The sequence below is a fragment of the Python bivittatus genome, unplaced genomic scaffold (assembly GCF_059951505.1).
Source record: "Python bivittatus isolate LINGU-HERP-01145 unplaced genomic scaffold, Pbiv_v1 ctg000700_np1212, whole genome shotgun sequence".
NCBI lineage: Eukaryota > Metazoa > Chordata > Lepidosauria > Squamata > Pythonidae > Python > Python bivittatus.
In genome coordinates, this window is record NW_028277098.1 from 37,593,487 (window position 1) to 37,613,871 (window position 20,385).

At 35.8% G+C, this 20,385-nt stretch overlaps 1 protein-coding gene across 1 annotated transcript in view; it reads right to left on the reverse strand.

Annotated features, from left to right (window-relative positions):
- The window catches only part of SGIP1 (SH3GL interacting endocytic adaptor 1), a gene marked incomplete at its 5' end in the record, with an annotated part of 89,229 nt that overhangs the window by 40,765 nt on the left and 28,079 nt on the right, over positions 1-20,385 (reverse strand). Inside the window, 7 exons of the mRNA XM_088153400.1 lie at positions 2,515-2,641; positions 4,058-4,182; positions 10,625-11,080; positions 13,236-13,310; positions 16,048-16,140; positions 17,061-17,146; positions 19,640-19,691. Coding sequence (XP_088009526.1) covers positions 2,515-2,641; positions 4,058-4,182; positions 10,625-11,080; positions 13,236-13,310; positions 16,048-16,140; positions 17,061-17,146; positions 19,640-19,691 — 1,014 coding nt within the window. The remainder of the gene's footprint in view (positions 1-2,514; positions 2,642-4,057; positions 4,183-10,624; positions 11,081-13,235; positions 13,311-16,047; positions 16,141-17,060; positions 17,147-19,639; positions 19,692-20,385) is intronic.

Genomic DNA, 20,385 nt, shown 5'->3' on the forward strand with positions numbered 1-20,385 from the left:
ATATACATCAATAAAATGCTCGCCATTCTGTTTACCAACAGCAAATAAAAACAAAGGAGATAAATATGAATTAGGAAGGAAGTCAGAAAAGTGCCTCATAGGCCTCCCCAATCTTACATTATACATAATAAGCAGAAGTAAATGAAATTGAATTTCGATTTTTCAGAAAGGCAACAAAGATTTAGAAGCACCTGATTAAATGTTTAACAAGTTATTAGTTGAATGCATGCTCTAGCTGAAAGTAAATTCATTTCCTAATAACAAAAACATATACATAAAATAATATTTTAGAGTTAAAAGATACCCTGATTTCCCTTTTACAGAAATTGTTTATCATATATTCATAATTTAAAGAGAAATACAAACATTTCAGTTCATTCTGATTTCTCATATTGTCAAGTTTGGTTTATTTTGAAAGAATATTCAAACTGTTGCCCTTCTGACTTCAGTCAGAAGAGTCAGGTAGACAATCAGAATGCCTTTTCTGTCCACACAGACTAGAAAATTGTTGAGAGAAAATTGAGATAAGAGGGGCATAACAGGGATGCTGATAAAGCAGTTTAGATTAATAGTAGAACGGGTCCAGAAGTATGTAGTAACAGCAAAGAAAAGGAATCAGCCTAGCAATAAACGAGAATTAAACGTCACAAAATTGATGCATAGAAGAGCCCAAATATTGATGAAATGAGAAGAGCAAATCTGAAATCTGCAGCAGAATGAACTACGTCAGACAGAAGAATTTTTAAAACAGAAAGTTTGCAAACGAAATCAAGCATGGCAGTGGGAATCGGAAGATATGATCCAAGAAGATGAGAATGAAGACAAAGTGAAAGAAGCAGCAGTAGAAGAGGGCAGGAGAACACAAAAAAATGAATACAACAAAAGGAAAGGTTAAGTAGAGTATTTATGATTTCAACAAGTGCAGTCTAGCTTCTACTTAGGGAAGAATAACATTTTTAGTAAAGCTGTTCACATTTCAAATTCTTAGAAGGTTCATATCAGAAATATTTTCAACTGCTTTTAAAGTTTTGTTGTTATTCAGTTTCTGCAGTTTAAAATAAAAAAAAATTGTTCATAACATCACTTTTTGATAATGTTAATATATAGCTACTTCCTGCTTTCTCTACTACTAATAATTATGCATTATATTTTCTTTTTATTGCCTTTATTTAGCATAGTTATATCTAATTTTGCAATGATTCCTACAATTATCAAATGGTCAAGCTGCTGTTCTTCTTTTATAGCCTCTTGAACAAGTATAAGCCTGGCACATTCCAGATGTTTTCAAGTAGAAGTACTACTACTCCTTTGCCATTAAAACTACAATAACTAAGGCAGAGGAGAGATAAAGTCAACAAAAATATCTAGAAGGCACCAAGTTGTCCATCTTTACCATTGCTATCAATCAATGGAACAGATTGTAACCTACACCAAACAAATAAGCTCACTGCTGATGAATTGCTATTTACTTAGATTGGGCTTCCTCTACCTGTGGTCATGATGGTCTATGAAAATGAGGAGTCTCTCCCTGCAGGCAGCAAATAACTGGGCACCCCATGTGGCCATAAGGGGAAATGCCTGGCAACTCCCCACCTGTCAATTTCTACATTTTCAGTAAGGTGGCAGGGTTGAAGGACATGATAAAAAGACCAAAACCAGAAGTAGCCTGCCAAGGTATGTGCCACCATGACGAGATGAGAGACTTCTTTTTTGGTTTTGGGGGTGGGGGGGGAAAGATTTCTTTGATGGCTTACAACTAAGGGCAAGAAAAAGGCTCTTGGATACTGGCCATCATATTGACCAGAACGGGCATGTTCTGATATGCTGTTAGATTTCTGCAAATGCTATAGACCTGTACCAGAGAGGAGCTTATAGCGTGGTAACATTAATAAACAGAACAGCCCTTTCAAGTTCTGTTTCCTTTCAAATGTAAAATCAGAATATTTGGGTGATACAAAGCTAGTTTCCCTTTGTTCCTCCCTCCCTCTCTATTAAATTGCCAAGATATTAAGGGATATACATTGCAGTTCTATACATTTTCTGAACAGCTTATTAGAAAGCATTTCATTCAATCCATAAACAGTTTCTTCAGTTTAAAAGCATGTTGGTTTTTAATGTAAAAATCTGACACTGCATGAGCCTATTCCTCTCCTGCTCTGATTTCTGGAAAAACTCAGACATAATTTAAAATGTAACTTTCTGAACTTAATGTAATTTGTATGTTGTTTAAGAGGATGTTCTGTCTATATAACTAAGAAAAAAATGGATGTGTAAGTAGGATATGACTTTAGATCCTACTGCCATCTAAAGATATGTAAAGAATGTGTGGTCTAAAGAGAATCACAGCTGCAATTCTCTGTTATGGAGAACGTTTTTCTCTGCTTTCGTGCAACACAATCATGACACTGAAACAAAGAAAACATAACCAAAATAAAAGGTTTCAGAAACCAAAGGATTTAAGCCATTCTTCTAATGGAAATTCTAGTTCAAAAGAAAAAAAAAAACTTTTGTTACCAATTGTAGGAGTAGTAGCTGCACTCAAGGAATTGGTGGATGAAATAGAAGAGGTGCTTTCAGCACGTGCTAAAGGTGCTATTGGAGGAGGACTAGATGAGTGAACTGGAGGGCTGAAAGGTCTGGACTATAGATAAACACAAACAACATTAAAAATATATACAATAATCACTTAGTAAACCCCCTGAAAAATATTCATAACTCTACACAGTCTTAGATTTGGGGGATATTGAGAATTAATCCATACATATTAAATAGATGCTTACTCTGATTTCTCAGCAGCCATTTCCTGACTACAATTGATTGCAAGTTTCGTCTTTAATGAGTATAATCTTTCGTTTGCCAGCTCCCAATCTTTGTTGAAGAAGAGTGTGAAGCCACAGATCTGGGCCGCTTTTGAATTTTTTTTGTTTTGAAGCCTGGGGAGAAGGCTGAAGAAGCACAACGGAGGGCAAAACCCTGCATCCATCCTTAAAATCCCTAAACCAACCCCAAAAGCATGTCTGATCTTATCCGCTTATGAGAGGACAATAGCTGACCAAAGTTAGATATTCCAACCTGATCTATAGGTTCTGGATTCAGACCTGCCATTCAGTAAATGGGATTGATAAGGACTCACCTGATAGGAGCTAGGACTAAATTGTTAGGTGATTTCTCTTTTCTCCCACAGACTTAAACCCCATCTCCCAGGTTCTCTAGTCAGAGAACAGTTTTTCAAAGGACCATAGTCTCCCGACCTGCTGACTTTCAGCAAGTTGTAAATTAACTAGGCATTTTCAGTTAATTTGCAAGGCAAGCTGGCAATTTAATTCAATCTAAGTTCAGGCCCAGAGTTCCATCCTAGCAAACTGGATTCAAAGAGCAAGGCAGGAAATGAAGAATTCCAACAGAGAAGAGTAATACACTTAGGGGCCCATGAGAATAGGTTGTAATAGGAAATTGTTACAGCTTTAACTATACTTGGACAAAGCCTTCAGATGCCTATCAGTTCTAATTTGAAGGGCATATATTATTTGAAGGGCATATATTATTTATAAAAAACCTTGCTCATACTATGAGCTTCTCCCCACAGATATGGACTTTTCTGTCTATCTTCTAGCTCTGTGCCCAAAGCTGATGATGCTCCTGTGGGCCAGGTGGTCTCATTTTTGGTGTCTCTGGGCGCAGAGGCTAGAGTAGTACAATCTAAAGTAAACCTTATAACGTACTGAATTCTGAACTCTTTGTATCAGTACTGCTACTTGGGCTGAACTTCTCCGTATTATCTATTAACCAATTAATTAATTAATTAATTACCTAGTCGGGTAATGAAACATCTGCAATCAGACCATCAAGCTCAGAGAGCACCAAGGACTCCACAGTTCGTTATATATTTTATTTACTTACTGAATTATCACACTCATATACTGCATACTCACAATAAAGCCAGCCCACAGTGGTTAATATCGTACTTGTTCACATCTACAGCATTTAGCTGCTCCATAGTAGGCAGAAGACATCCTAATTCAGTGCAGTTAGCAATTTGTAAAAAAGCTGAACATACCACATCAACACCTGGCTTTCCTGGAGGAAACTTTGGACGTGACAGGGGTCGAGGTGGTGGTGGTGGTGGTGTAGTGCTGCTGCAAGTTGTCAGTGGGGTTGCAGGGCGAGCAGGTGATGATGACCCTGGAAGAAATGTCCCTTGTAAGTATGGTATTAAGGTGTTCTCATGGCAGTTCCCTCCTACCTTTGAAGAATATCCCACAGCATGGAGTAGTCAATCAAGCTAAACAACTGCAAAACCAGCTTTGGATTCATATATGGGGACAGAAATTGGATGAAGTCAGAAAGTTGCTAACCAGATAGGTAACCCAGTGCAGTTTTCACAGGTATGTGACAATTAACATACTTTGGCTAAATTTGCTTCTGCATAAACCTTGTGAAGTTTAATTAGAAAGGAACACTGGTTGAACTGCACCCATTTTAGATCAATTGTGGCTACTCAACATTCCAAAATATTGCCTTCTTTCTTTAATATTAACTTGTGGACAATATGTTCTTGTTCTGAAAATATAATAGGGGACACTGCAAAAAGTAACCATGATGAAACTAGATACAGTGCAAAACCTATGTACAGTGGTACCTCGGGTTATGAACGCCTCTGCTTACGAACTTTTCGGGTTGCGACCAGCTCCGGCTGCAAAAATTTACCTTGGTTTGCAAACTCTGCCTCGGGGTACAAACCGGATCCGCGGCCATTTTCTGCCGTGACACGTGGTCCGCGGCCATTTTCTGCCCGTGCCACGTGGTCCGCGGCCATTTTTCCGCCCGTGCACGTGGTCCACGGCCATTTTTCCGCCCATGCCATGTGGTCCGCGGCCGTTTTTCCACCCTGCCGCGTGGTCTGCAGCCGTTTTTCTGCCCTGCCATGCGGTCCGCGGCTGTTTTTCTGCCCTGCTGCATGGTCCGCGGCTGTTTTTCCGCCCTTGACGCGTGGTCCACGGACGCCGGAACGGATTAACAGTAATTACATTGAACCTTATGGGAAAATTTGCTTCGGGCTGTGAACAAATCGGGTTGCGACCAGAGTCACGGAACGGATTAAATTCGTAACCCGAGGTACCACTGTATATTTATTTAGAAATAAATCCAAATGTGTTCAGTTGTATATACTCCCATGTAAATGGATTTGCAACCTTTGTGAATGGTAACTCACAGTGGAAAGGAAGTATAAAAAGCTGGCAAATCAGAAAACAACCAAGGATGACTAAAATTGTGAAAATCTGATGTTACTCTTTGGAGAAAAATGCATGTATTTAAGAAACTGATGTAATTCTTACTCCTTCAAGGTAATTTTTACCAAAATGTTGAACAAGTTGTCTACATTGCCACTGACAATTGTTAAGCAAGCTGTGTCATTTATAAAAGTATAATACTGAAACTGATTAAGTCACATGCCAATGTAAATCCAGCTACCATACAATTTCTTACTTTTTTTTGCCAACAGACTAGAATGTCTTTTTTGAAACTTAAGAATATGAGGGATCTTTAAAAATGGGCCTAACAGAACTACAATACCATGTCCCAGATGTCTGTCAGTGACATCTGAGCTATTACTTGTGTTTGGTAACATCAAAAGTTTATTTTAATTGGAAGAATCCATGCTGTGCCTTCTTTCTACCCTATCAGTATTCTTCCTGGAAACGAGAACAGTTGTAGCCTGGAAGGAATCCACAGCATGGACTCCTTGTCTGCACGGTGAGCAGACAGTACTGATTAGTGAGCATCACAGAAGGAGTTGTGCTGCAGTTGCTCTTATGCTGCTAAAGGGAACAATAAAAACGGCCCATAAAACTTGTAAGTATATATATTATTAGTATACTTATTATATTATCCATTCCAGTGGATAGTACAATCTTTTTCCCCTTTCTGCCAAGATGAAAAACACATACATCAACAATGGCTGAATGATAGGGCTGGGCAAAGCATTTGAAAGGGATGCTTTGTCAAACGTGGTGTGAATGAAGCACCCTTCCTTGGAGAGTTAAAGCAGCCACATCCACCGGAAGGCTTGGAGTAACTGCTCGGAAGGATTTGCCTTCTTGTCTGCATGGATGGTATGTGTGCATGCAATGTCACTTTGGGGCCAGTCTCTCTAGAAGTATTGTCTGTACATGCATGCAAATACACAGGCAGCTAAGAAAGCCTTCAGGAGGAGGAGGAGGAGGTTACTTTAATGCTTTGAGGAGGAATACTTGGCTTATGTAACATACTTTGCAAAGAGCCCATTTTAAATGTTTGGCACAGCCCAATTAAATGGCAAAGATTCAGTTCAAGTGAATAAAGAAAGGAGGTCCAATCAGATTTTAGTTGTGTTGTACTTTCATAAGTCCTAAAGTGAACACTTTAGTGTCAAACAAGACATTCTTGTCAGGAGGGTTGATTTATCTTATCAGTATTAGTGAGACTTATAAGCACTGACTGATCACATGCTTCATGCAGTCAGTAAAACACTCAGCTGCAAGGAGAGGGTGGATGGATGGAGCTTTAAAATACAGCACCAAAAATTATTATGGAATGTTTGTTGCGTTAATAATGTCCCATTTGCTAGGCATGCTCTGAATATTTTGCCTACCCAAGATAAGGTTTTGGAAAAACTTTGACAATTCAGTTTATTTTTAAGTGATCCTGTACTGCTGGAGTAGGACATTCTTTGCTCTGAAACTACCCTCCCTTCCTTCCTTCCTTCCTTCCTTCCTTCCTTCCTTCCTTCCTTCCTTCCTTCCTTCCTTCCTTCCTTCCTTCCTTCCTTCCTTCTCATATCATAAAAAGTATTTCTGAAAAATGATGACACAAATATTAATTCTGTACTGCTGTACAACTCATAATTTCTAATAATTTCTCTATTAGTGATAAATGAAAGAAAGAGGGAATGTATAGTGATGAACTATGCTATGAAACTGATGGAACTTTTGTAAGAATACATCTATCTTCCAGAAGCACCAACAGAGCTTTATATTTAAGGGATGATATACAATGTTGAAAATGTTCTTACAAAATCTTCAGATAGCTCAACAATTTTCTAAAATGTAATATTTAGGGTAGAAATCACTAGATAGCTCTGTCTCAAAATTAGAACAAGAAATTGACACTTTTTAATAGAACTATCAAATCAGTGCCCATGTAATATGTTGAGGTTGATTTGATTGACAACAGAAAAGGCATTATTTTGAAGCTTCTGATCCAATTCCAATCAATACTTATGATAATTTTGGTGGTAACTGGTATTTCAAAGGGCTAGGATGGTCATTCACACATACACACCTTTTTTTTTTTTTTTTTGGTTATACTGGATGTGCTTGGTTCTTTTTTGGGGGGGGGAGGGGGCTTGGCTTTATAGTTGTTTCCTATTTTTAATTGTAAGCTGCCCAGAGTTCTCTGGAGTTGTGCAGCCTCTATATAAAATAAAACAATAAAATAAAATAAATCAATCCCTCTCTTTCCCTCTAATTATTAAGCAAATGTATTCATTCTTTATGAGTTCTTAACATATATTGCAGAATTCAGAATCATTGGATTAAGCTGCATTATTTTTAGTAGGACTGGTGTCTGAAAATGCACTCCTTTTCTCCAATTTAATCCACACATGAAAACTTCATGCAAATCCGTTGTGGTAAGTACACAAGAAGAAACTTCCTTAATAGCCATCAACTGTGTCCTTAAAAGTGTCCAAACAAACAAAAACACAACAGCCCCAAAATATATTGTGAGAATTGATTTTAGTTACACAAGAAATGAATTTTGAGATAGGAAGGAGTATCTGTCTATAGACGCATACTTCCCTTAACTGTATATATAAAAACTGTAAGAAATGCTAAAAGCCTGATTAACTTCAATCTTCCGGTTCCAGTTGCTCGTGGGAATAACAAGCCAAACAGATAATGCAAAATCTACTTTTTCACTTGCTTTTTTAAAAAAATATGAATCCTAGATTGCTGTAAATAGATAATGCTGCAGATATATTGCAAATACATCCCAGGGCTAACTTGTATTTTTCAGAGAGAACAACTTAGTCTGAATCCACTGTCAACCTTCAGGGAAATAAAACAGTTCAAGGGATAAGAGAAGTCTTTTCTCCCAAATGAATTTAACTTTGAAAGGCTGATTACTGATTTTTAGTAAAAAACAGTTTAAATAAAAAAAAATGTATTTCTTTCATCTAGGGCATTTCAAACTTTGCATTACTGTTTTTTTTTTTATTACAATGATAAGCAATATAAAATTGTTTGCACTTAGACCAGTAGTTATTCATTTCATCATCCCTCAGTTGGTAGAGTCTGCAAGCTTTAAACTATTCCATTAGTCATATCTGGAACATACAATGCCATTCCTTGCTTTAAAAGAAAATGATAATTTTAAAGAATAATAATAGCATTTATTTTGTTTGCTAAAAATAGTAATGATGAAATTTGCTATTAAGGAAAAATTTATAACATTGGAGGATAAGTTCTAAGACCTCTATTAATTTTTTTGCCTCAAAATAGGAGTTGAATATACTCCCTCTTTCTGTTCCCCTCTCTAAGATCCCCCTTTTGCCACAAAAGTCATTTTCTTTGAAAATAGGGATTAAGTAAGTATCAGCAGGGAGAGGTTATCTAAGACAAGAGAGAATTGTTCAGTCTCAACTTAGCTGAATACATTGTTGATTTCCTATCAGTAATTTTGCAATATATAGTTTCACTTCCTTCCAAAATTGAATTGGGAGCCAGAGAAAAATACAAAGCATATGTTGCCCAAAAGAAGTTACTGACTTGACATGGTCAAGAAATTATTCCCATATAAGTAGAGACATAGTCTTTTTCAGTCTTTGGACAGTGACCTTTGTTTCTAGTGACAATGGGAGATGAGTTTAGCTTGTTGCTTGTAGAAATAATAGGATGCATGTTTCACTCCCATCCTTCCTTTTTTTTTTTTTTGGTAAGTTACTTAGAGAATACATTAGGAAATATTATAAAGTTTTTAAAGTATTTGCACAAAAGCAGCCCAAAATATATTTTTTTCCCAAGGGAAGCTTGTGCATTGTAGATCTGAAGACTATAGAGGACTGTACCAAGAGTCTGTCATTTGGCTATTACATTCAAACTTAAATGCAGCACCTAAAATTGTATGCATTATTTAAAAAAAAAAAAAGTCACTGTAAGGGAAGCAATTTTCTTTGTGAGGACAAGGGGAGATTTAAATCCTTTTTTGTCCTGATAAATTCCTATGGAGCTCCTATTAATCATAAAATAGTTAAAGGTATTTTCTTGTCATTGCAAAGAACAGGAGTTTTCACTGATGTCATTTGGGGCTCCTTAGAGTCCATGGTACACAACAGCTTCAGAAGTAGTCGAATATGCTACCCATCTTTGTTTCTTAGGCCACTACAATAGTCTGCTATATCCACACTCTTACCTCCAATGAAACAGCATTTTGTAGTATTGCTGTTGGGATCATTAAGATTAAAGTATGATCTCTCTTAAATTGAGCTCAACTCCTGATGACTATATGGACATGTCCATGTTTGTTTGTTTTTCAAATTTCATATCTAGATGCACAGTGGAGCAGGAAAGACAGAACTGGCTCTTTCTCTGTTGATTAACAGTATAACTCTTTCCATATCCCTTAGCTGATGCTTGGGCTACTTTTCATGAAGGGTTTAGTGCTATTCTGGAATAGCACTAAACCCACTTTTTTAAAAAAAGAGCCTATCAGCTGATATAAGCTAATTGCCAGGCTCCTTTTGAATGCCAATCAAAATTTGCATGTTTTTCCATTGGTTGATGATGTTTGATGGGAGGAGAGGAAAACAAAGCCAGGGGAGTCCACCAATCCCTGTTCTTAATATTTCCTGTACCATTTGCTGACACCATTCTGTGATGGGACAAGGATCACTTCAGTGGATATAAGACTTGAGAGAAAGAAATATTCTTTCATTTAAGGGTTTAATAGATACATATGTGCTTATAGTTATGCTTTCCATAAGAAGCACAGGAAGCATTTCCTGGACAAATGTGATCCTTCCTGTTACTGTTTAAGTGATATCAAATTGTTTTTTAATGACGACTGATCATAGAAATAACCAGTCCTGAATCATAGATGAAGGGGGGGGAAAGCTTATTAAACTTCTTTTTTCTGCAAAAAGGTCAAGAAGAATCTGTGGTAACTTGACAAAATATGAGGTATTTTGTTATGCTTTCCTCCTGAGGAAAGATCACCGAGTGAAGTAAAATAAAATACTACATTTCTTGATTCAGAGCTTTGATAAATTTAGAGCATTCCTGATGAAGATAATTTCTACCTTTACCTGGTACTTAAGACATAAAGCTCTCCCATCAACAATTAGACATTCAGCAATGATAGGAAAATAAAACATACTATCAAGGATTCACAGTTAAGTTGGATCACAAGAGCACGGAATTAAAAAAAAAAAAAAGGCCACTGGGCACAGTACAATCAAACAAAAGGGAATGATTGATGCTAAAAGCCAAAAAAAAAAAAAAACTAACAGTAGCTAAAAAGGTTTTTTTGGTTCACACGGCAGCATTCATGGCCACACCGAAGCACACTCAAAGCTGTTTAGACATACCACTGGTGCTTCCTGTGCCACCGCCAGAGCTGGGTCCGGGTGATGACACCACTGTCCTGTAGGTAGGAGGTGGAGGGGGAGGCGGTGTTGCTCTCTGTCCCACCCCAAAATCTTTAGGAGATGCTGCTGGTGCTAAGTTATCATCTTTAACGTGGGTCTGCTCTGAAACTTTCTTCTGAACCTCTTCTAAATTGAGTGGAGATGGAACATTGCGAGAGATTTCAGCCTCTGGAGGCTCATCTGGGATTTCTGATGCCACAGGTGGGGACACCACTTTTTCCCTTGAAGTCACCTCTGGAGTTACGTTTTCCGGGGACTGATCAGAAAAACTGATCCATTTATCCTCCACGTTATCAGCAACAGACGTGGGGGATAATACTGGGCCAAAAATGCTGTCCAAGTCATTGATTGATGGTAGTTTGTCACTTTTGACCTCTGTTGCTGTCTGGTCATTTCCTGTGGTTAAAGTAGTTGATTTCAAACTTTAACATCAACTTGTACAGTTAAGTTGTATTAATGCTCTACTTATGTATGGGGCTTTGAAAATTAGACATTTTGATAACATATTTAAAAGGTGCTTTTGAGAACATAGCTCATGCACAGGTATCCATATAACATGTGAAAAGTATGGTATACTTATCTTTGAAGTACAATCCGTGTAAATTACATTCTTCTTTCAAAATCAAATATTATATATTGATAGAGAAAATTATCTAGACAACTCAACTGACACTGATTTTATTACTAAATATTAGAAGAAAAATGGCAAAAGAATCCATAATTTAAACATGGTGATGTATATGCACATATGAACATGTATACTGAAAATACTTGAATAATGCACTGGATTATGTGATATGCATTGTGACATTATTTTAGCAAATCAAAATATCATTCATAATACATTTCTATTCTTGAGCTGAACAATCATTAATGCCCAATAAATTTTAATAAATGTAGCAGAACATTTCACAACAGATGTGTTATGGGACAGGAAAAGATTCTTGCTGAAAAAGAGTTTTGTAAAACATTTTTTAAATTAATGGATGCTATATTCAATTAATTGTTGCATTACTAATTTGCAGTGTTTTGGATACCCTGAAATTAAATAAACGTTTTCTAAATTCTTTTCCTTCTGTGAAAGAAAATTCAGTATGTGTGTTAAGCTCTGTGATTAGTTGCTATCCAACAAAAGTCAAGCAAATTTAATTTCCAATGACAACAATAGATATCCCCCTCTGTTTTATCTGAAATGGTCAGAATTTTGCAAATCTGCATACATAATAGAAAACAATCCTAGAACTATTTTCTTTTCATAGAAAAGAGGAAGAATATTCCATATGTGCAGAGCTCTAGATCTCAGCTAATATGTTCATTATTGGAACATAACTTTTGCAATTATGACTGTAGGATATATAACCAAAATGCCCAGTTTCTTTAGGAAAGCAAAATTATATTAACTTTTCATTCAATCCCCTAACCCCATTACAGTATTCCAGATTAAAGAAGGCTGCATTTGAGAAACATGATCATTCTATATTTTATTATATTTGTACTCTACCTTTCTATCAAAGTGTGGCACACAAGGGAGGTAACCACCTAACACAGGCCATGGATATATAGATGAAATACTGATGAACACAGAAAAAATTCTAATCCAAAATGTTATATATGTTTATAAAGAAATGTTGAAAAATTGAGTTTGTATGCATGGCAAAAAGTAAACATTATGCTCCTTATGGTATCATGTGTTCAGAAGCCATCTTTGGAATCTATATATAGGTATAAAACTCTACCTGTGAATCCCAGATAATCTCAATTGGCACCCATTGTTTCCCAGTGAGAACATATAGCTAAATGTTCATTTGCAGTATTTCTTTGAGCCACAATGGCTGAGATCCTTAGTTTTTATCTAAGATTCTTATTCATAAAATAGGACTTTCCCATCCTTCTTTTGCTCTGCAGCTTCATGATTTCCCAGGGATGGGGACACTTTGGAAATAGTCTGAGGAAGAATTTGTAAAGATTAGTTCCTCCCTTATGTTATAGAGAAACAGCTTATGATCTTTCTTCTTCCCATCAGATCCCAGTATCTTAATTACGTTCAGATACAGTTTTATATGAACTCCATAATTCAGTGCTATTTCCATCGTACAGCAGGACCTCTTGTTGATAACAGAAGAATCCCTAAATGTATTGAGATTCAAGACAAACTTATTTAAGGCTCCCAACTTCTTTTCTTATACAAACTGAGTCTACTAAACAAAGGCCTACTGATAAAATTATCAAAAAACATTCAAATTAAGTTTAAGACCTTAATACAGCACAGGTAACAGAAGCATTTCAAAATTTCAAGGGTTTTAGAAGATAATCCATAAAGCTTCATCAGATTTTTTTATATCTAAAAAGGAAAATCTGCTTAGACTATTTGGTGAATGGAAATATTAAATGCATAGGATTACATATGCATAATATTATTAAGAAATGGTTATGACATTCAGATTCAGTTCATATTAAAGGTTCATAATATATACTAAAAAAGTTTATCATTATTGTGCAGCATAATATACAGGTATTACACATAGTGACCATTTGGGTCAAATATTCTTACCTACTCCAATTGTTAAAGGAGAACCAGTGTGGGGAGGTGTAGCTGGAATGTTTTTGGGTGGAAGTGGTGGAGGTGCTGAAAGATAAAAGGAATATTTTAAAGAAAAGGATGGACAAAGCTCAACCACAAGTACATTGATAACTCAATCTCATCTAGAGATAGCTGCAATCCAGAGAGTTCATTGTACAAGCAGAACACACTTCCACTTGTGCAAGACCACCAATTGTTACCTTCAGCTTCTGCCCCTTAAAGTACATCCCATAATTTCATACAGACTATCTCTACCATCAGAAGTGGTTCTTTGTGGGGGAACAAGGGGAGCAGATGTGAAGCAAAAAAGTTATGTTCATTAGTAGAGTACTATTCATGCTTCTACATATGAACATTTTTTTTTCTTCCTAGCGTTTTTCCCACAGGTGCAGGGCCTGTTTTTTCTGATCGACCTGACATTGTGGGCTGAGAGAGAGTGACTGGCCAGCCAGCTTTCATGCCTAAGGTGGGACTAGAACTCACAGTCTCCTGGTTTCTAGCCTGGAGCCTTAACCACTAGACTAAACTGGCTCTCCTTCTACATATGAACATAGGGAGTCCATAAAGCTAAGTGTTGTGCAAATTCATTCTTTATGTCTAAGGCAACTTTCTATAATTTAATTGGCATTTAGATCTGCTTGGATCACAACATCTAGAAATCCCAACCTGTATGGTTGAGAATTCTGATGTTGCAGTCCCAACGTGTTGAAGGGCTACCAACTGTGGAAAGCTTTATGAAAGTCAGAAGGAGAGAAGCAATACATTCAACCTGATATCTTTTCAATGAATCCAAGAAGAGAAGTTAAGTCTTGTCCTCTCTGTCATTCTGGGACAGCAGAGTTGGAATTATGGAAATAATAAAGCATATTGGTCTATGAATTTTATTTTGAAAAGAGAAATTAGTTGAATTGTTTTCTTAAATTGGGAATATACATTAATAATGTACAGAACATTATACATTTTACAATGAATATAGCCATTTTTTAAGATAAATTTCTCCTATTTTCCAGTGAATTTATCTTCTGCTTAACTACCTAATACGCAATATTGGTAGTGTATTAAGAAAAAACTTTGATTGAAATTGTACAGTGGCATGGCATGTAGAGATAAAGTCTTAGTGATTTTGCAGTATATGGCAAGAAAGGATAGCCTTATCAGGCACAAATTAAAGAAATTAGGTGGGATTTAAGATTCCTGATCTTCAGTTTCTTCCTTGGTACTTTTTTTATATTACTACTCCACACTCCTTTTAAGGTTTTAATGAATGAATGAATTAACTAGGCTTATATGCAGCTCCAACTGTCAGCTGACTGTGCAATTTACAGTCCTACCATATGTAAAACAATGAAAAATAACCAACCAAATAAATAACATTCCAAAATAAAATATTCCTATGCTGAGGAATCATAAAGACCCATACAAATCATATGCATTTACACAGAAGGAATTTCTCTTGATTCATCTTCCCCTTAAAGGCCTGCTTAAATCGTTAGGTTTTAACTGACATCCTATTCCCAATAATATTGGAGCAAGTGAAATCTCTGGTGAAGATTTAGTTTCAGAAAAGGGGGTTAATAATTGAGAAGCCCTGCCTTCATAATTCTTGTAATAATTTTTAAGTCTTTACAGTAAAAGCTTTTAACCAACAGCATAAAGTGCTTTTTTAAGCACTTCAAAAGGACATACTTAAGTGTGTAATCATAGTCTTATTTATTACAATATTTCTATATTGCCCCCTTCCAAAGCTACTCAAGGCAGGCTTGTGGAAAGAATGAATGCCCCGAAAAGAATTAGCGGATGTCAATCTCACTGTGTGCGCTTGCTGCAATCTAAACGATGCTTAGGATATGTTTGGCTGTGGATTATTTCAACCACAAGTTATATATCCTCTACTTGTATGTAAAAAGAGAATAACTCAATTTTGCATCCATTCATTGTGATATATGAAACACATAGGATAGTTCTCTTTGGAACTGTTGTTATTTGGAATGGAAAAATGGCGTGTATTGGGTTTGCTTACAGTTAACATGGTGTTTAAGCTTTTTTCTCTACAATTACTCTAGAAGTAAGGGATATTTGTGAACTTTTTTTTCAAAGGAGAAATGTTCCCTCTTTGTCATGTTACATTGTAGTTCTTTGTTTACATTAGGATATCGGGACCACTTTATGTCTTTTAAATGTGATTTTACTTACAACTAAGAGTTGAGACGTAGAATGTTGAGTTTTACATTAATTAATGTTATTATTTTAGGGCTCTGTTTGGACTTTTTGCTGACACCTGTATTGGAGCAGATGTTACTTATTGGATTTGCCTATAGTTAGTAGAGGAGTTATGGGAGGAAGAGTTTTATATCTGTTAATTAAGAGGAGGTAAAGAGATTATGAAATTGTTTATACTTGTCATGATGAGGTGGGAAGTTGCTTTCTTAGGGTTTTTTCCCCTCTTTTTTTTTTTTTTTTTTTTGCACCTTTCTTTTCTTTTCTTTAGTTTGTATTACCTTTTACTGTTGTAACTAAAACTTTTAATAAACATTATAACAAATGAAGATAAAAAAGATGGTGTTTGTTCTCTCCTGCAAATAAAAATAATATATTTCCCCATACTGGAAGGTGAGTTTTCACTGCACAATTGAATTAATATCTCTGTTTAAACAACAGTATAATGAACCACAATCCCTAATAGATTTACTGCTATCTTATATTTCTGTATTTTAGAATTTTTGAATTATAAGACCCTAACAAATTAAACTATTTTTTTCTGCCAAGAGTTATTTTAACTTACTTCCAGATGGGAAGGGTCGTGATGGATTTGGAGATTCTACATTTGAATCTTCTGGCTGCACAGAACCCCAAACTTCAGGTTGATCTATGGGAACTGAAGCCACAGATATATAACAAAATGCATATAAATCCAGAAGAACAAAAGAGCTTGATTCTTGTTTTTTTCCAGTAGCAGTTTAATCTAATTGTGAACTTTAGGAATTACTGAATTACAGCAGCTACTTAAGTAAAACAAAAACAGATTCATCCAAATACTTGTAAGTACTATTTTGAGTGTTTTGCCATGAACACGTGCAGTACAATATTGGGGCTAATGGCTTTCTGATGCATGCATTGCTCATTCATCTAATATGGCACACATTTTAAAAAACAACAAAATACTTCTGAATAAAAGGATTCAGATAGGAGCAAAAAAGAAACTTAGCACAGATTCCATGTTTTCTTAGGTTAGCATTTCAGCACCCCACGTGAGCATCGATATACTCACAGTAAGAAAGCAACAATCAGCTGCATCTGCAAGGGGAGCATGGGGACAGCATGATGAAAGCAGCGTTGCAACACAAACCCCACCCTTTCCATACCTGCAGCAAGTTGTTGCATGCATGTACAAAAGGGGCAGAGTTTGGGGTAAAACTCTGTTTTTGTTATTCTGAATAAAGCAGCAAACTCCCATGGACACCCATGGACACAGGTCACCTGCTTTGTATTTATCTTTTTCAGTTTTTGTAATCTATTGCACATCAGACACTTTGGCTAGGTCACAGTATATTAAACAATGCACGTACTGATTATTTCAGGTGAAGCAGCCTGACACAAAGACTGCATAGAGTATGGTGTGGGGTTAAGATATTGAACTGGAACAGGTGAGACCCAAGTTCAAATCAGTCCAAAATAACGTAAGAGATATAGGAACAATTGAAGTAGAGAGATGGCTAGGTATTCCACCTTGAGCTCCTGGAGAAAAGGCAACATATAAATCTAATAAATAAATGCAATTAAATAATTAATATTTACCTTCCAACTTCTCTTCCTCAAATGCAGATTCTAAGGGTGGACCAAATAATGGTGCTAGGATGGCAGGGTCTTCTGAAGCTTTTTTGCTACAGGACAATTAATTACTTGATATCAGTAGACATGACAAATGGATTTTTTTAAAATCTTCTTTTCCAAGACAAGATACCAAACTTTAAAATGTCACCCCATATATTTACATAAGAATTGAGATATATAGCTGTTTTGACATTGCTTTTTATAGATCTGCTAATATATTAAACATTGCCATATCTACATAAGGAAAATATTATGTACAGTAGCAACTGTACAGTTTCAAGGTTATACTGGAATGTTGTCAACGTGGCCATTCAATCTTCAAAATTTTATATATGAACAATTCTATAAAATCTTATATACTAAAAATAAATTGGGTTTTTGAGCGCTAATCCTTAGGGAATCAAAGAATGCCATCCATATTACCAGGACTGAATAGTACCATGATTTGCACAAGTGCAAATATAGCCACTGAAGACTAGGAATGCAGAGTGAAAGAAAAGTCTAAGTGTTGGGAGAATGGAATAGAATATGTCTATAAAAAGTGGCTCCCTGGACAGGAGTACTGTTTACTGCATTTTATTTCATGTTATACATGTTACTTTCTATAGTTGTAAAGGGAAGTTTGGGAACCAGCTTTTGAAGTGCTTAATTTTTAGACAAATGGGGCTCAATTTGCCTGAAAATACCATTGTGACTTTCTGGTTCCTCAACAGAAGCAGAGAATCACTCTGAGATAGTCAAGGATACTTTGAGAAATCTACCTTAATATTTATAAAATTGCGCCCACCTTAGTTTCAATTCTGGAGAGCTTACCCTGAACCTTTGGAATACTGTTCTGTTTCTTTAAACATAAAAACACACATTTACACATACCAACCAAAGATAAAAAAAAGAAATCTTATTATTAGTAAAAACCCAAAGGCTAGAAAAGAAAGAAATACTGGAAGCAGCATTTCACAACTGGTAGTGAAAGTGACTATCTTAAAAAAAGAGAACCCTATTCAGTTTGTTTGTTTGTTTACAACATGACAAATATGATTTGTTATTAAAAAAAATCAGAAATCAGACCACTCAAAACATAACATTCAGATATATGAATATTTTATCCAAATAATATCATGTGCATAATATTCCACCTATCTTTTTGTATGATAATTTCCATCAGGATTACAGACATTAAAAGGCGTTTTGTTACATTTTCCATTTAAGGATATCAGGATGATAGCATAATAGAAGCAAGATATCCTCTAAAATATATCCCAGTATAATCTAATAAAACAAGAAAACATCATAAAACAAATCAAATGCCTTAAACCTCTATAAGATACTAAAGAAATCTGCCTGATATTTAAAAATGCCTGAGTGCAAATAACATTTCAACAGATAATGGCACTAATAACAGTCAAGCTTCAATTCCCACTGATATTGTCACTTCTGCTCTACATAAAAAAGAAATGTTTTACTACCCAAAAAAAAAAAAGATTTCTGCCCAGCTCCTCTACAATGAGCTTATACTGGCAAAAGAATCTGGAACAAAGTCCTCAGAAGATCTACACCCATGGTGGCATAGAAGAGGAATTTAGGGGATAAAAAACTATCCTTACAATTACTATTGCTTAAACTGAAAAATATAGAATTTGAAGGTATAATGCATCGACCACCTGAAAGGATTAAGGCAACTTTTTAAAAAAACCAAGATATATGTTAACAGTTAGTATCAAGTCCCAATGTTTAGCTCTAGTCACTATCTACCTATTGTGGTAGTTTGGGTTAATCATCATCTCTATATATATCTGTGAATTTAAGATTGTTCATGCATTTGGTCTACCACAGCAGACTGGGATAGGACTATTGATCAATAGCACTTTTCCTTTTGTAAAACATTGCTGGTTCTTCTGATGTAATTTATTTCTTCTCTCTCCAATTTTCTGTCTTAATCAATAGTTAATAAATTACACATTTTAGGATAAACAGAAAACATGTACTGTAATCCAGTAAAATAATAGATCAACTATATTTTGAATCCATTTTATTTATTCTATTCGCAGGGATCACCCCAGTGGTACTAGATTTTCAATCTTTGGAGTGTTATGAGTATTAATAATAAACATAAATAGTTGACAAGAACTGGGCCCCATTATGGTAAGTTTTGTGTACACATTTCTACTGATAGACTGTCTTAATTCGATAATATTATCTGGTAATCATGCTATCATATCTGTGTAAATTCACATCTGATACAGGTGGATGTCCTCCCCAGATCTGAAAAAGCTAGAGAAAAAAGTGCATTACAGTATTCTTTTCACATTCTAGAGTCCATACTCCAGATCTTTGTTACAAATAGAAAGGGAATGCCATTCTGCATATAGAGGAATATTCAGAGTTGAAAATTGGTCTTAAATTAGCTGAGAGATTATAATTTTTATATATTTTTTAAAGAAACAAATGTAGAGGCAATCAAGAATAAAGATAATAATCTCTCAGCACATGTCCATTTTGGATATAAGAATTCTGCATCTTTGGGGTCTCAGTTTTACACTAACCTCAGAAGCTCTGGAGTAGGTGTTGAACGCCTGGGTCTTGCTATCTCTTCACCTAGCACAAAATATACATTTAAAATAGTTTTCTCAGAGTACAGTGTAGACAAATTGCCTGCATAATATTAAATAGAGTCAGCTGAACAGTGGGCCCCTGAACATGTGGTGTTTGTGCTGATCTGGGATCAGAGGTATACTCCTTTTCCTATAATGTTGTGGCTTTGGTAACCTTTGTGCAGGTTACCAGTTAATTTTGGCTCAGTTGTGGTGCAGGAGTTATTACTGCAAGAACAGTTTGGCAATGTTAACTCCTGAGCTGTGGGACAATTCTTCTTTCAACGGGAACTCTCGACTTTCCTGCCTCCTGGCTCCCCAGCACTCCTCCTATTCTTCACTCAAGTCGCCCTTCACCCATACCACCTTGCCACCATTTCATTGACTTCAAATTGAACAAAGGGGTGTTTTCTTTCTTTGCTCATAAGGCAAGGCTAAGGATGGGAAGCAGGGACTGAATGAAAGCCAATATGTAGGCCCCATGGTTGGACAACTGGGAGGAGCACTAGTAAAACTGCTGCCTGTGTGAAAGGCTATAATAGCCTTGGAGAATATTATGTTACAATTTAATATCTCTTTTTAAGATATGATCATGTGATCAACATCTGCACAATATAAACATACTAATGAAAAGTTAGGCAATGTACACTTTTCTACTTAATGCATACTAACACATAATAAATCAGGTAGAAACCTAA